Source organism: Galleria mellonella, unplaced genomic scaffold (assembly GCF_026898425.1).
Source record: "Galleria mellonella isolate WM207_F2 unplaced genomic scaffold, CSIRO_AGI_GalMel_v1 utg962, whole genome shotgun sequence".
NCBI lineage: Eukaryota > Metazoa > Arthropoda > Insecta > Lepidoptera > Pyralidae > Galleria > Galleria mellonella.
Window position 1 is genome coordinate 1,409,012 of NW_026442180.1, and position 14,252 is coordinate 1,423,263.

The window sequence follows — 14,252 nt, forward strand, 5'->3', positions numbered from 1 at the left end:
AAATAAAGAGGTTTTAATAAAAAAATGTTTTATTATGTACTCCTGCGTACTTCAATTGAAATATTACTACATAATTATTCTGCTAATTAAGAACTAACAATTCAGCAGTCTCAAATTACATACATACAATAAAGAACACTGAGGTAAGTCTCTATAGAGAACCAAGACCGAATCGATTCATCGAGGTGACTAAAAACAACTCGCGGAAGACGATGGAACCGATACAGAGTGTCGTGGATTACAGGCCTTCACAATTCATACACGGAACTATTGCTTTCCAAATAAAAATGCATTAATATACACAATAACAACACACATGCGCGCATCCCTTGCACACTGCGTGCGCAGCGACAGAAACTCGAACAGATCTCGACCCTGTGTGACGCTCGCCGCACACCGACAACCGCTGCATTCACACAATAAATATACACAACACTAAATAAACACCTCCAATCCATGGTTCGTACAGGCTATGTATAACGTGAAATATCCACCCTATACATAATCTGTGGTGACCTTATAGAGATCACATTTGGCTATGATCACACAATTTACAGTCTGTTTGGTTACAACTCGTCCTTGAAGTCCTCGTCGTCGCCTCCCGCGCCGGGCGGTGGCACTCCACCCTGGCCTTGGTACAACTTCGCGATGATCGGTTGGACCACGTCCTCGAGACTCTTTTTCTGTTTCTTGTAGTCTTCAGAGTCCGCGTCCTGGTTGTCTTCAAGCCACTTGATTGCGGCGTCGATAGCTTCCTCCATCTTGGACTTGTCATCATCGCTGACCTGTTAACAAAGAAATAATGTTGTACTACAAATTCTGAGAGGCTATATTCTATAAATAATAGTTTTATTTGGTTACTAATTAAAAGTCTAATTAGTAATTACAAGTAGAATGAATTTTACAAAAAAAAACTAAATTCTGTAGCTGTATTACCATGTATTAGATATAAAATACTCCATATATTCAAGATAATATTGATGTAAGATTTTTTGTGTACCAAATTTGATTTAAATACTTTTAGCAGCTACAGAACAAAAGTTGACCACCAACTATAATACTGATAGAAATAAAGAGTACATACAAGAAATACAAACCTTAGCACCAAGTTTCTCTTTATCCTGGAGCTGGTTCTTGATTGAATAGGCGTAGCTCTCCAGTTCGTTTCTGGACTCTACTCGCTCCTTTAGTTTCTTGTCATCATCTGCAAACTTCTCGGCATCCTTTATCATCCTCTCAATGTCTTCTGGTGTCAATCTGTTCTGGTCATTTGTGATGACGATCTTCTCACGGTTTCCAGTACCTTTGTCTTCGGCCGATACTTGCAAGATGCCATTGGCGTCAATCTCAAATGTCACTTCAATTTGTGGAATGCCTCTAGGTGCTGGTGGGATGCCTGTTAAGTCAAATTTACCCAGCAAGTGGTTGTCCTTTGTCATGGGGCGCTCACCCTCGTACACCTGAATTGTCACAGTGTGCTGGTTATCACTAGCTGTTGAGAAGATCTGGGACTTCTTTGTGGGGATTACGGTGTTACGTGGGATCAGCTTGGTCATTACACCTCCGACAGTCTCAATTCCCATAGTGAGTGGATTGACATCGAGAAGTACAATAGCATCAGTGTCTTGTTCACCGCTGAGCACACCAGCCTGTACGGCAGCGCCATAAGCGACGGCCTCATCAGGGTTGATGCCTCGGCTGGGTTCCTTGCCATTGAAGAACTCTTTGACAAGCTGTTGAACCTTGGGGATACGAGTGGATCCACCGACCAAGACAATCTCATCAATGTCGGTCTTCTTCATGTCAGCATCTTCCAAAACTTTCTGGACGGGTTTCATGGTAGAGCGGAAGAGATCCATGTTCAATTCCTCGAACTTGGCACGGGTAAGAGTCTCAGAGAAATCATCACCCTCGAAGAAGGACTCAATCTCAATCTTGACCTGGTGACTGGAGGACAGTGCTCTCTTGGCTTTTTCGACTTCACGACGGAGTTTCTGGACGGCACGGTTATCCTTGCGGATATCCTTGCCCTTCTTCTTCTTGTAGAGCTTGATGAAGTGTTCCATGACGCGTTGATCAAAATCTTCACCTCCCAAATGGGTGTCACCGTTGGTAGCAACGACTTCAAAGACACCATTGTCAATAGTGAGAAGGGATACATCAAAGGTACCACCACCCAAGTCAAATACAAGTACGTTTTTCTCTCCCTCTTTCTTATCAAGACCATAGGCAATAGCAGCAGCAGTGGGCTCATTAATAATTCTCATGACATTGAGGCCAGCAATGACTCCAGCATCCTTAGTGGCCTGACGCTGGGCATCATTGAAGTAGGCGGGGACGGTAACGACAGCGTGAGTGACTTTCTTTCCAAGGTAGGCTTCAGCAACTTCCTTCATCTTAGTGAGTACCATAGCTGAAATTTCTTCTGGGGCAAAGACTTTATCACCTTGAGAGGTCAGAACTGAGACATGGGGTTTGCTATTCTTTTCTACCACCTTGAAGGGGAAGAATTTAACATCATGTTGGACAGTGGTATCGCTCCATTCACGACCAATTAGACGCTTGGCATCAAATACTGTGTTCTCAGGGTTGGTAGTGAGCTGATTTTTAGCAGCATCACCAATGAGACGCTCACCATCTTGAGTGAATGCCACATATGAGGGTGTGATCCGGTTGCCCTGGTCATTGGCAATGATTTCCACACGGCCATTCTTGTATACACCAACACTGAGGACAAAAAAAGAAGTCTTATTATGTTATTGTAAATTATATTACTTTAAAGCAGTGTTTTTAAATCATTTTCATGACACAATCCCTCTAGTATAAAAAAAATAGCTAGCGACCTCCAACTCTTCCCTTATTTTTATGTATTTCATAATGTTACAAAGATGTGTGGACTGAATACTTCAATCCATACAACTTTCTTGGGTCAAGTTAATTTTTTTATCAGTGCATGAATCAATCAGGTTTTTTTTGTTAATTTGTATTAATATATAAATATTTAAATTATTATTATTCTTAATAAATCTATCTTTATAACTTTGTTTTTTTTTTGCTGAGGTAGTTTTCACAACCCCCCCTATAAAGGCTTTGAGATCCCCCAGGGGGTAGCAACTCACATGTTGAAAAACAATGCATTAGAGAATATTAAAACTGCCGCTAAGACTGAATTATTTAGAATAATTCAGAATATTTAACATTGTCATCATCATATCGGCTGTTAACTGTCCACTACTGAACATAGCCCTCCCCATAAGGTGTGTTTGCCACTTAAACACTAACATACAACATTGTAAACTGTATTAAATATACATAGAGCTGATACCTATAATAATATTACAAATGTGCAAGTGAATTTGTTTGTTACCTACCACAGCATTCACACATTCTTAATGACTAATCACTGACACACAATTACACTGACAAATTTGATATTTACATAATATATGGGACAGAAAAGATTAAGGGCCACTATTTATCCCAGTAAGTAAACATATGCTGATCATAGTAACCATAGTAAGTATACAAAAGATTTGTAACAGCTGTTAAATAATTCTTTATAAAAACAAATATCAAAATTAAAATTTTACTCAAAATTTTAATATAAAAAAGCAGAATCATTGAAAATTAACTAGAACATAGGTTTTAAGTTTTGTTTTTTATGAATGATAATGGAATCGTAACCTTAAAGAATTTTGATTAAATCATCAGTTATTATTACCACACAAAGACGGTTTATGGTTTTAATTTAGGACTCACCATGAATACGTGGTACCCAAGTCGATACCGATCACGGTGCCGATGTCCTTGTCTTTCTCCTTCTTGTCGTCGGCGTACACCGCCGCGACCACACACACCAGTGCTATTAAACACCACCGCATCTTCACCATGCGATATTAATCTTTACACTGAAACAATTAACACTCACAATTACCTTTGATATTTTCACCAACTAAACCAATCAACCTACGCAAAGGACACGTAATCATTAGATGTGGCACACGTCATTATCCAGTGGTCTACGAAACAATTTAGAAAGGGAAAGTTGAATGGAAAAGGGGGTCTAACGGCGTATATCTAGTTAACGGTAAGTCCAGAAAACGCTAGACAACATGAACGGGATGTAGGGCATCGCGCCGGCCTACATGACACGTCGAGAAAATTCGCCGATATGGTTATACCTCTAAGGCAAATTTGTAAACAAAATGTAACCAGAAACGTATGAAAACCAATTACAAAATGAAAAGATAATGGTTTTAATAACTTATGAATATTTTCTGTACAAAATGTTTGACATACAGGTTAAAAATTTCAGCTTGGATGGAATCTCCCAGAGTAACTAAATATAGTACGTTTTAAAGATGTATAAAATGAATAATAATTACCAAATATTAAGATGATAACTGGAAATTTAAAAATGTTTTCAAAATCAGAGCCACGTTCTGAATTCTTTGCACTTTAAAATGTAACACTTGAACAAATTCACAAAATATGAGTATGTTTCACATTCGATTTTTCAAGAAGAACTAAAGTTTCACACGCTGCCACAGTTATTATTTAGCGCTAGTGTTGATCGTGGGCTAATATGATTGGTAGAGAAGATGATGACGTTCACTTTCATTTGTCGCGATTGGTCCAAGTATGAATATTTGTCGGAATCCTATTGGCCCACGTTAATAACTGGCACAAAAAGTTTGGCGTAATTTTTGAAAATGCTACGTCGTTTATCGCTGCGCTGCTATCACTAGAATATATTCGAGAAAGTTTCAAATTTCGATAATGTGGACACGAAACAGCTCGATGAAACCCTCTGATAAATTACTACATAATAACACCCATTTTTACTTATTACTATATTCTATAATTCCCATTACTTTTAAATTCTGATAAGTTCACGATTTCTTTTTTCTTATAGAAAGAAGACTATGCAGCCTATACCTTTATTTTTCAACCTATAGGCAAAACTTATGTAAATATTTTACTAGAGGGAAACTGTACAAACATTGTTTTCTTGGGCACCTCTGTCCCATTCGTGTTTCTACCGTGAAGCATTTGTGTTTGCATGGCTGTTTCTGTTTGAAGGGTGGGATATGGCAGTGAATTTACTGGGTACAAAGGCAATTAATACTCAGTATACTCTGTTATGTACATAGTACTGCTTATGTCTATAACCGACGGTTACCACTTTCCATCAAGTGGGCTGTCAGCTTGTTTGCCATTCTAAGTTGTTAAAAAAAAATTATTTCAAAAAATATACTTTACAGATTAGCTCTGGAATGGTGTTTGAGCCCACATACAAATTATATTTCCACGAGTATCGTTTTGATGAAATTAAGTTCCATTCATAGATATGTAGTGATTTGATAATAAAAAAGGTAATGTATCGGCTGTTAATTGTCCACTGCTGAACATAGCCTCCCCCTTAAGGCAGGTATTACCAGTAATTGGCGCTTGGCGGACTGGTTGGCAACTACAGTTTGGCCTTTGATGTTTTTAGAGAGTGATGTTTAAAGAGAGATGCTGCTACCCATCCCTCCACCATAAGCTTTCTCAGTCGCCTCTTACGACATCTACTGGAAATGAAGGGCTAGCCTATTCTATGCTGGGATCTACACGGCAAAGAAAAAGGTGTTAGATTCAAAATAAATAAGTATAAACCAAAATAATATTTTATTATAAAAACATTACAACAGTCTATGTACTCATAACTACTAAAATTATTGAGCAAAACAATAGTTTTTACAATATAGCCATCTAAACCAGTGTATATATATATATATATATATATAATTCATTAACAAACAATATCTCTGATTAATTTTTTGATATTATGCTAAGAACCAGTGGAGCAAAGTAAGTAATGATGCAGTCTGCTCCTGTAATAAAAAAAAAAAAGATGTTTAGAGAACATATAAACATATTACAATAAATACAGATCATAGATTACCAGTTATAAGGATAGAGGCGACTTTTTTTTATTTATTATACATATATAGAACAATATTCATAGAGTATACCATAAACTAAATCTGCAAGTATAGATATAGTTTTCATTTTTTTTTTTTTATTAAAAAGGTTTTACTTTTGTATTGGTGATCTTTTTAATTATAAACTTTAAAGTTTACAACCAAATATAACAATTATTTTTATTCGCATTGAGGTTAATTCTGAGGTGCTATTCCTCTCAATCGATCTTTAAAATTAAAACTTCAATTTGATATCACAACGAAATATTTATTGTAAGAACGAATATGAATTATATTTATAATTTGTTTAATATAAGCATTGTATTTCACTGTAATGAATTGTGAAGAGAAATAAATCTGTTTATTATTTATTTATTATTAATTTTCTCATAATTTTAAGTCAAAATTATTATGATTTTAGTTTGAGATGGTCCATAAAGCAGTCATTTTACGAAATTATCAAATTAGGGTAAGAGATAGCTTTAGAGAAATGGCGCTTCAGAATCGACCTCATTGTAACATGTTGCAATTATCAGGTGATATTGAGATTTTATTGTAAACAAATTTGTGAAATTACAGTTAAGTTTATCTTTTATGAGTTTGTCAGACCCAATGTTTTGATTTATTTTATTTTTATTTTATTTTATTTTACTTTGAAAGGGAAACATACAATATCTAATTCTTGATTCCAGTGTCTTGTCCTTTAAGGAGATCCAATCCATTACAGGATGCGAAGAGCGTTCAGTTATACGCAAAAACATGTTTGAGAATATATATCATCATCATCACCATATTAGCCTTTATTATCTCTACTGCTGATAAGACAATATAAGCCTCCCCCTTAGGGAGTTTTGCCAGTAGTTGCCACGTTTGGCAGGCGGATTGGCAACCGCAGTTAGGCTTTAGAGATGTTTTAAGAGGGACGCTGCTGCCTATTTTTCGCTGTCCCCTAGTCGCCTCTTACGACACACACGGGAAGGATGTGGTAGCCTATTCTATGCCGGGGCCTCAAGGCAACTTGTCACTTGTTAGAAAATGCTCTATCGAAAAAATAATATTATATATATTTTATATATGATATCACGCTAGAACGCATAGAGATAATGTAACAACTGTTCATGCACTAACCAGCTCTCCTCATGCATTTAAGTACTTCCATTAGTGTCGTCTCGAGCTCTCCGCTGTCGTTAGAGCGCGATAGCATCGCGTATTCGCCGGACACCTGTAGAATTAGAGTTTTAGAGGAAAAAAAAAAATTTTTTTTTTTTATTCAACTGTATTAGAATAAGTTTGCACATGAGTTTTGATTTATTTCTAGTGATTATAGAAAGATTAAGGATCATTATTCCGTTGTATTTTTTATTTGTTTACATTACGCCATATGTTCACTTTAATATTTTAATTTTTTTTTATCAACGTCTAACCTAAAATATAAATTAATTGAAAAAGAGCAGCACGCTGGTATTCTTTTGGCCACAACAAAGTTTCAATATTTTGCTCTTTAGAGCAAAGAAATAAACTGAGATGTGACCATTTTGTGTTACTATGACACACGCATGAAAGGAAAAAAAAATGTTACTTCTTTTATGTATTTTTTTTTTGTGTATGTGTGTGTGTGTGTTTTTTTTTCTATCTTTATCTGTTATTATTTATATTCTGTAAGTAATGCAAATAAATTCTATCTTTATATAAGTTTAAATACAAAAGCTCTCTTACATTGTTTTTTACAATTGATAGGTGTATACAGGGCAAAACAATAAACTAAATTGTGACCATTTTGTGTTACTGTGGCACACGCATGAAAGAAGATACTTGTTACTTGTTTTATATATTTTATATATGCATTCTTTTATCTCTTTTTATTGTGTATGTGTAACTACGTCTGTTGTTATTTGTGTGCTGTAAGTAATGTAAATAAATTATCTATCTATTGTATCTATCTATGATGACTTGTAAAATTTGTTAGAATTGAATTCATAAATAAAAATCTTTGAACCGTGAAACGTGTGTGTGTGTGAACCGTGTTGGCATGGCTCTGTATCGGTTTGAAGGGTGGGATATGGCGTAAATTTACTGGGTACAAAGGAATCTGAGTCCTCAGGAATGGCAACGCATGGGAGTATCATGGGCGAAACAGTATACTCTGTTATGTCCATGGTACTGCTCATGTCTATAGGCGACGGTTACCACTTTCCATCAGGTGTGCCATCAGCTTGTGTGCTATTCTAAGTTGTATAAAAAAAAATCTTTTCTTACTTGATATATGAATAGCGGATGGTGGGGGAATTGGTCCTTTGTCTGCCGGACGATATCCAAATAGGGAAGGCCAGGCTTCACCATCAAGAAGTCAGCACCCTCTGCAACGTCGCGAGCCTGTAAACATACAGTATGAGTTTCTTATTAATCACTTATACAAAGCATTTTTTTTAAAGGAGACATGCGCTGCCTTGGGCTCTCAATATAGTTAATCCGGCCCTGTCTGTATACCAAATTCACGACTACAGTTAGAGCCGCTAAAACACCATGAAGTAACAAACTCTCCTTAACATTTATAATATTTAGTATGGATATGAATGTGTTTTTGTTTCTCAACTACTGATGTCGGGGGAAGGGATTATTGGTAATGCGGACCATCAGTCCTATTGCTAGCAACATAGCCTGTCAGGTCGACCTCCACGTGGTTCCCTCTAAAAACCATAGTGCTTAATTCCTGGTATTATTCATCACGATACGCCGACCTGTCTTTTCAACCTCATCTATCATCTCTCACTGGAGCCCCGCCAACGTATACCGTTAGCACAGGCGGGGTAACCTTTCCATTGTCATCCATTAAAAATAAGTCAAGACGTTTTAAAGGCTTAACCGATCATTGACATTTGCCATACATACATACATACATATCTGTCACGCCTGTCTCTCATTAGGGTAGGCAGAAACAATGGAACGCCAAATGCTTCTATTCTTTTTTTTTTTACAACACAAGGTGCAAACGGGCATGCGGCTCACCTGATGGTAAGTGACTACCGCCGCCCATGATCACCCACAACACCAGCGGCATTGCAGGTGCGCTACCGGCCTTTTAAATATACTCTTTCTTGAAGGTTATGTTGTCGTATCGGTTCGGAAATACTGCTGCTGGAAGTTGATTCCAAAGAATGGTTGTGCGTGGAAGAAAGTGCCTTGAAAAACGCACGGTAGAAGACCGCCACTAATCCAGATTGGGATGAAACTTTAGTTTGTGGCGAGTTGTATGGTGGTGAAAATCAGCATTCAAACAAACTTCTTTCGCTTCCTCCACATTCATCAATCTTTTCATACACGCTCGCCGGTTACGGGTACTTTTAATTTGGCCCTTCTTTAGCACGTCGCCTATTTGGTCGACATACGTCCATCTAGGGCGGCCCCTATCGACATCTCCATTTGGCATTTGGTATATTCATAGTATTTGTAGTATTCATCCAAGCGTGGCAACTACTGGCAAAACCCCCCATATAGGGGAGGCGTATGTTCAGCAGTGGGCAACTAACAGCTGATATAATAAAAATAAATAATAACAATACTATTTGACATGGGGACGAACTTAGGATACTTTTTTTACAGTAACGCGAACAAAGTTTTAGACACAGTAAATGACTTATAGTGTACCGCGGCCCTGGCGGCGAGGTGAGCACTGCCCGGCGGCAGCTGGTAGCACTTGCGGTCGCCTTCCATCGGCGAGCTCTTCATCGTGTCACGGAACGGGCCGTACATTGACGACGCGAACTTGCACGAGTACGACAGCACTGACACCTGCAATGTGGGGGAGAGGGGATTGTTAGTAATGCGGACAAATGGACAGTCTCATTGCTAGCAATATACCCTGTCAGGTCGACCTCCACGCGGTCCCTCTTGGAAACCATCGTGCTCAACTTCAGGTATATTCAGCACGATAGACCGACTTTCATTCTCACCTATCATCCCTCACTGATGCCCCGCCAGCGTTAGCGCAGGTGGGGCTACCATTCCTGTTGCTTATATCGTCATAGTCGTAGAATACTGACGGATCTGACAAAGATTACATATAAAGATGCCACACTTGGCAGGCAGATTGGCAACCGCAGTTAGGCTTTGGTGATGTTTTAAGAGGGACGCTGCTGCCCATCCCTTAACCAATGAGTTCCCTTAGTCGTCTTTTATAGTCATATAGTATTAAGAAATGGTGAAGGACATAGGGTACTTTTATCACCATCAGAAAATCTATCCCAGTCACGAGGCCGAAGTCGCGAGTAAATGCTAGTTTTATATAATCACCAATATACCTGATTCTCCAGCCTGTTGGCAACTAGCGCGTCCTTTATTGCCTTGATCCTGTTATCCATCATGTCCGACGGGGCTACCACATGGGCACCTGTAATAATTAAAAATAAACTAAAAACAGATCTATACAAAAAGTAGAATGACTTTTTTATGATTTCACTGTATTTTTGGAAAGTTATCTGTGAGAAAGAAAACTACAAGGTAATCAAGTTACCATTTATCTAACTAACAAATTCCGTTACCATTATGTGGAGTAAAAAAATTAAATAAATTCAAGAATATTATTAGAGTATGATAATAAATCTTATGGATAAATATAGTATCTTGAAATAACTATTTCTAGAAAGCATGTTGAGATAAAACATATACCATATTTTAAGTTAGATCGTTATCTAACTTAAAATATGGTAATGTGTGTATATACCTAAAGAGGTACACTATAATGAAAACTGTGTCTAATTTAGTACAGTAATTTTTGCGTGATGTCGCAACAAACACACATACAGAGACAAAATTTTTATCTTGTCTTCTTTCTCAATGTTCTCTTTCCAAAGGTTGTATGGAAGAGATAGCTTAGCGATAAGGCCGCCTATTGCATCATTTATTAAAATTAACTGTATTTATTGCTTTTATAAATGGTGCAATAAAGTGTAAATAAATAAATAAAATTCATAAATATTATTATTTTGACTTTAATTATTCTTACTGAGACCCCACATATTTTTTTTTTTGTATTAAATATCAACCATGTAGGTAAATGACCTATCTAGATGATGTCCAGAAACAATTTTATTATATTAATTGAATTTAGTTTAAGTTAAAACAGAAAAGGAAAATTAAATATGTTTAAATGACAGATGAGATCCATTTAAAACTGTTTACATCTTAAATACATGTAAGACTAACTACAGAAGGTTAATGTTAAAAATGGCAGTTAGGAAATAAAATATCCCTATTAATGTTAGAGTTATAATTTGTAAGTTGACTTTAGCTACTTAGCATAGCACTTAAATTGGTATTAATGAAAATAGGTTCTACCATATAATGCTCCAAATCAAAATAGTTTAATGAGAACCTCACAGGGTATCCTGTGTACCATACAATCAATAACAACTTTTTACATTCATTTCACAGATCTATTCTAACTGGTTGCCATGTGTGACAAATTCTTACTTTATGTAATAGGTTTTGCCCCTTATTTTAAGCTCTAAATCAACTTGTTAACATTTTATAATCATGCAATTTGGTAAAAAAATAAAAACATTCAATGATGTTGGCAACATTTTAGAACCTCATTTAAATACCTACCTGCTTTAGCATAAGCAAGAGCAACTTCTGCTATCCTCTTTACAGAAGCAGCATGGTCAATAGCACCACTGTCTGTTAACACGCCACAGTGTCCATGGGATGTGTATGGACAGAGACAGACATCACATGCAATCAGTAGATCAGGGAATGCTGCACGAATCTTTGGCAAGGCTTTGACTACTGGGTTTTCAGGGGAATCTGCACTTTTGCCTTCTGGTCCCTGAAATATTAAAATCGATGTGAATTACAATCACACAGTATGTATAAAAATATATATGCAGCATCCCTCTTTAAAACAGCTCTGAAGCCCAACTGCTGTTACCAATCTGCTTGCCAAGCATGGCAACTACTAGCAAAACCCCCCAAGGAGGATGTCTAAGTTCACCAGTGGACAGTTAAAGGCTGATATATGATTAATATGAATAAAACTTTAGAAATATAATGAAACATTGACTGATAAGTAAATGCCAGATAAGATAGGTTCAATAATGAAGGATTATTTTAAAAATTAATAAATTCTTTCTAATCATAGAAATTATTAAAATTATCAAATATTCATGCAAAAAATTATAAATTTTTTTACTCATGTTTCTACTTTTAATTCCAGATTTTTCATATCTAAATATTAAAAGTATGGCTTGGTCTCATCCCTGTCACTCTTATCAGCCTTTTTGTCTACAATAAGGACTAATTTCCATTGACTGATTTTTATCCATCCATCCATTCAAGTAGTAACATTATAATTATGAATTATGTATGAGAATGTTGCATGCCAAACTGGCTGAATGTGAAAGCTACTTATTATCATTAATTCCATCACATTATGTACCACATTCGCTGCAAATATAATTGCATTTCATAATTTCATTTCACAAATGTAGCATAGATTAAAAAAGGTGTCAGGGGTGTCCCTATCTAGAAATCTGACTGATTCTAGAATAAGGGTATACAGATATGCAACACTGGCCTCCCAAGCTGCTGCTGTGTCCCCCCTTTCCTTTCCCACATCCTTATTCTTCTTATTTACCAATTTCCTTTATGCATCTCAATGTTTCCTTCCTTTTTTTCTCAATCCTTTCCTCTATATCATAGGTAGTGGAAACCACCAACAAATGCATTCCCAAAGAGAGTTGACATCAGGCAGGCAGCTAGTCATAAAATTATAAGCCAGATCTTTTTGTAATATGCAAACATATTATGCCCACCCCAAATAATAACTGGGATAAGAATATAAAGATAATGATGAGCACAGATTAAAAAATAAAAAAATTAAATAGTGTTAATAACTTGATAGTATTATGGTATACAAGCTCACCTTATAGAACCCAAAAGTACTAAATATATATAACTTAAAAATTGTTTCAATTTAAATTTCCAACTACAATGGCAGGACATATACTATACTCAGAAAAATGTGAACATAGCAAGTGTCACAGACTATTCTATTAGGAAATACAGTCACATGCATATTTTTTACAATACACACAATTACAATTTACTATTTTAATCATATTTTTCTATAATTGGAGGCGAGAGATAGCTGTTTTTTATGTAATCAACTACAGTTAGATAGTTTAAAATAATAAAACACCATAAAGGATGGATAATTTCAGTTATAAGAATATTAAATGATAAATACCTTTGGCAAGGCAGTAACAATCCCGAAAATGAGAATAGACTTGAGGCCTTTTCTCACCAACTCTTCAAGGGCAGGAATTAGCCTGTTGATACCATATCTGTACACATTTGGCATGCTAGTCACAGCCTGTATTGCATCTTCTTCTTCTCTGCAATAAGTAATTGATTCTATTTATTATTATTATGTTAGTATAATAATAAAAATTATGATAAGAAATTCACCTTAACATTTTATAAGTAGAAATTTTCTTGTTAATTCAAAATGTAAATTAAAATTACAACTGTTGTTAATTATATAGAGTAAAATTAATTTATACTTACAGCAAGAACACGGGGTACATAATATTATGAGGTTCAATACTAGTGTTAGGTTCCTGAAGTTTTCGCAATGTTGCATTAAAGTAACCCCCTTGGAGTATATGCTCTGGCTTCAAGAAAAGACTCATATTTATATTCGTTATATAATATAATACAGAAATATGACAATAATTAATTTATTAGAGTTTTAATTAATAAATAAAGTTTCTTCAGAATTTAAAATAGTATGGTGTAAGAACTTGCGGGTGAAATATACTCTACAATACAAATATCTATACTCTGTGTTGGGCACAGATTAGAGAGATATGTCTAAAAGTGTTAGGGCTAAGAACTAAGAACAAGGAATTACGTAGATGGAATGATAAAATAAAAACTGTAATTCATATGGTTGCCTCCTTTCTTCTTATGCAAATATAATTAGTAAAAAGAGGAAGAAAGATACACCATCACTTACTATACATACAGTACAGTTACATAGCATATACATAGCAGGCTAGTGTATAAAAAATGTATGATATGTTAAATATGGCAATGACAAATTTTACATTATTAGATTTTATATTTGACACAGTTTGTGTAAAAAGTATGCAAGCATGTTGTATCTGAATATGGTAGGGTTATACGACTATATAACATTTTATATACACTGGGCTGCTATGAATTGACAATTTTATCACTTCTTCTATGCAATTCCTTGTTCTTAGGCTAAGAACAATGTATGAAACC

At 35.8% G+C, this 14,252-nt stretch overlaps 2 protein-coding genes across 2 annotated transcripts; both read right to left on the bottom strand.

Annotated features, from left to right (window-relative positions):
• Window positions 1-11: 11 nt before the first annotated feature.
• LOC113523104 (endoplasmic reticulum chaperone BiP) lies at window positions 12-4,546 on the bottom strand. Its single transcript, XM_026908987.3, has 4 exons — window positions 4,386-4,546; window positions 3,760-3,908; window positions 1,098-2,727; window positions 12-785 (listed from the first exon to the last, which is right to left on the bottom strand). Exons 2-4 carry the CDS (start codon window positions 3,888-3,890, stop codon window positions 567-569), a joined length of 1,980 nt encoding a protein of 659 aa, XP_026764788.2. The 5' UTR covers window positions 3,891-3,908; window positions 4,386-4,546; the 3' UTR covers window positions 12-566.
• A 1,105-nt stretch (window positions 4,547-5,651) lies between these two features.
• On the bottom strand, window positions 5,652-13,799 carry LOC113523105 (delta-aminolevulinic acid dehydratase). The gene is made up of 8 exons (XM_026908988.3): window positions 13,530-13,799; window positions 13,210-13,357; window positions 11,571-11,790; window positions 10,265-10,353; window positions 9,612-9,755; window positions 8,223-8,339; window positions 7,095-7,188; window positions 5,652-5,876 (listed from the first exon to the last, which is right to left on the bottom strand). The coding sequence occupies exons 1-8, from the start codon at window positions 13,652-13,654 to the stop codon at window positions 5,815-5,817; spliced, it is 999 nt and encodes a 332-aa protein (XP_026764789.1). The 5' UTR covers window positions 13,655-13,799; the 3' UTR covers window positions 5,652-5,814.
• Window positions 13,800-14,252: the final 453 nt, after the last annotated feature.

Bases quoted from the DNA above. Each gene is read 5' to 3' on its own strand.
- LOC113523104 (XM_026908987.3), bottom strand. From the start codon at position 3,890: ATGGTGAAGATGCGGTGGTGTTTAATAGCACTGGTGTGTGTGGTCGCG. The intron at 2,728-3,759 runs GTGAGTCCTAAA...TTTTGTCCTCAG, and splicing joins TTGGGTACCACGTATTCATG to TGTTGGTGTATACAAGAATG. The intron at 786-1,097 runs GTTTGTATTTCT...CTTTGTTAACAG, and splicing joins AAGAGAAACTTGGTGCTAAG to GTCAGCGATGATGACAAGTC.
- LOC113523105 (XM_026908988.3), bottom strand. From the start codon at position 13,654: ATGAGTCTTTTCTTGAAGCCAGAGCATATACTCCAAGGGGGTTACTTT. The intron at 11,791-13,209 runs GTATTTATCATT...TTAATATTTCAG, and splicing joins TTGTTACTGCCTTGCCAAAG to GGACCAGAAGGCAAAAGTGC. The intron at 5,877-7,094 runs GTTAGTGCATGA...TTTTTATTACAG, and splicing joins TAAATGCATGAGGAGAGCTG to GAGCAGACTGCATCATTACT.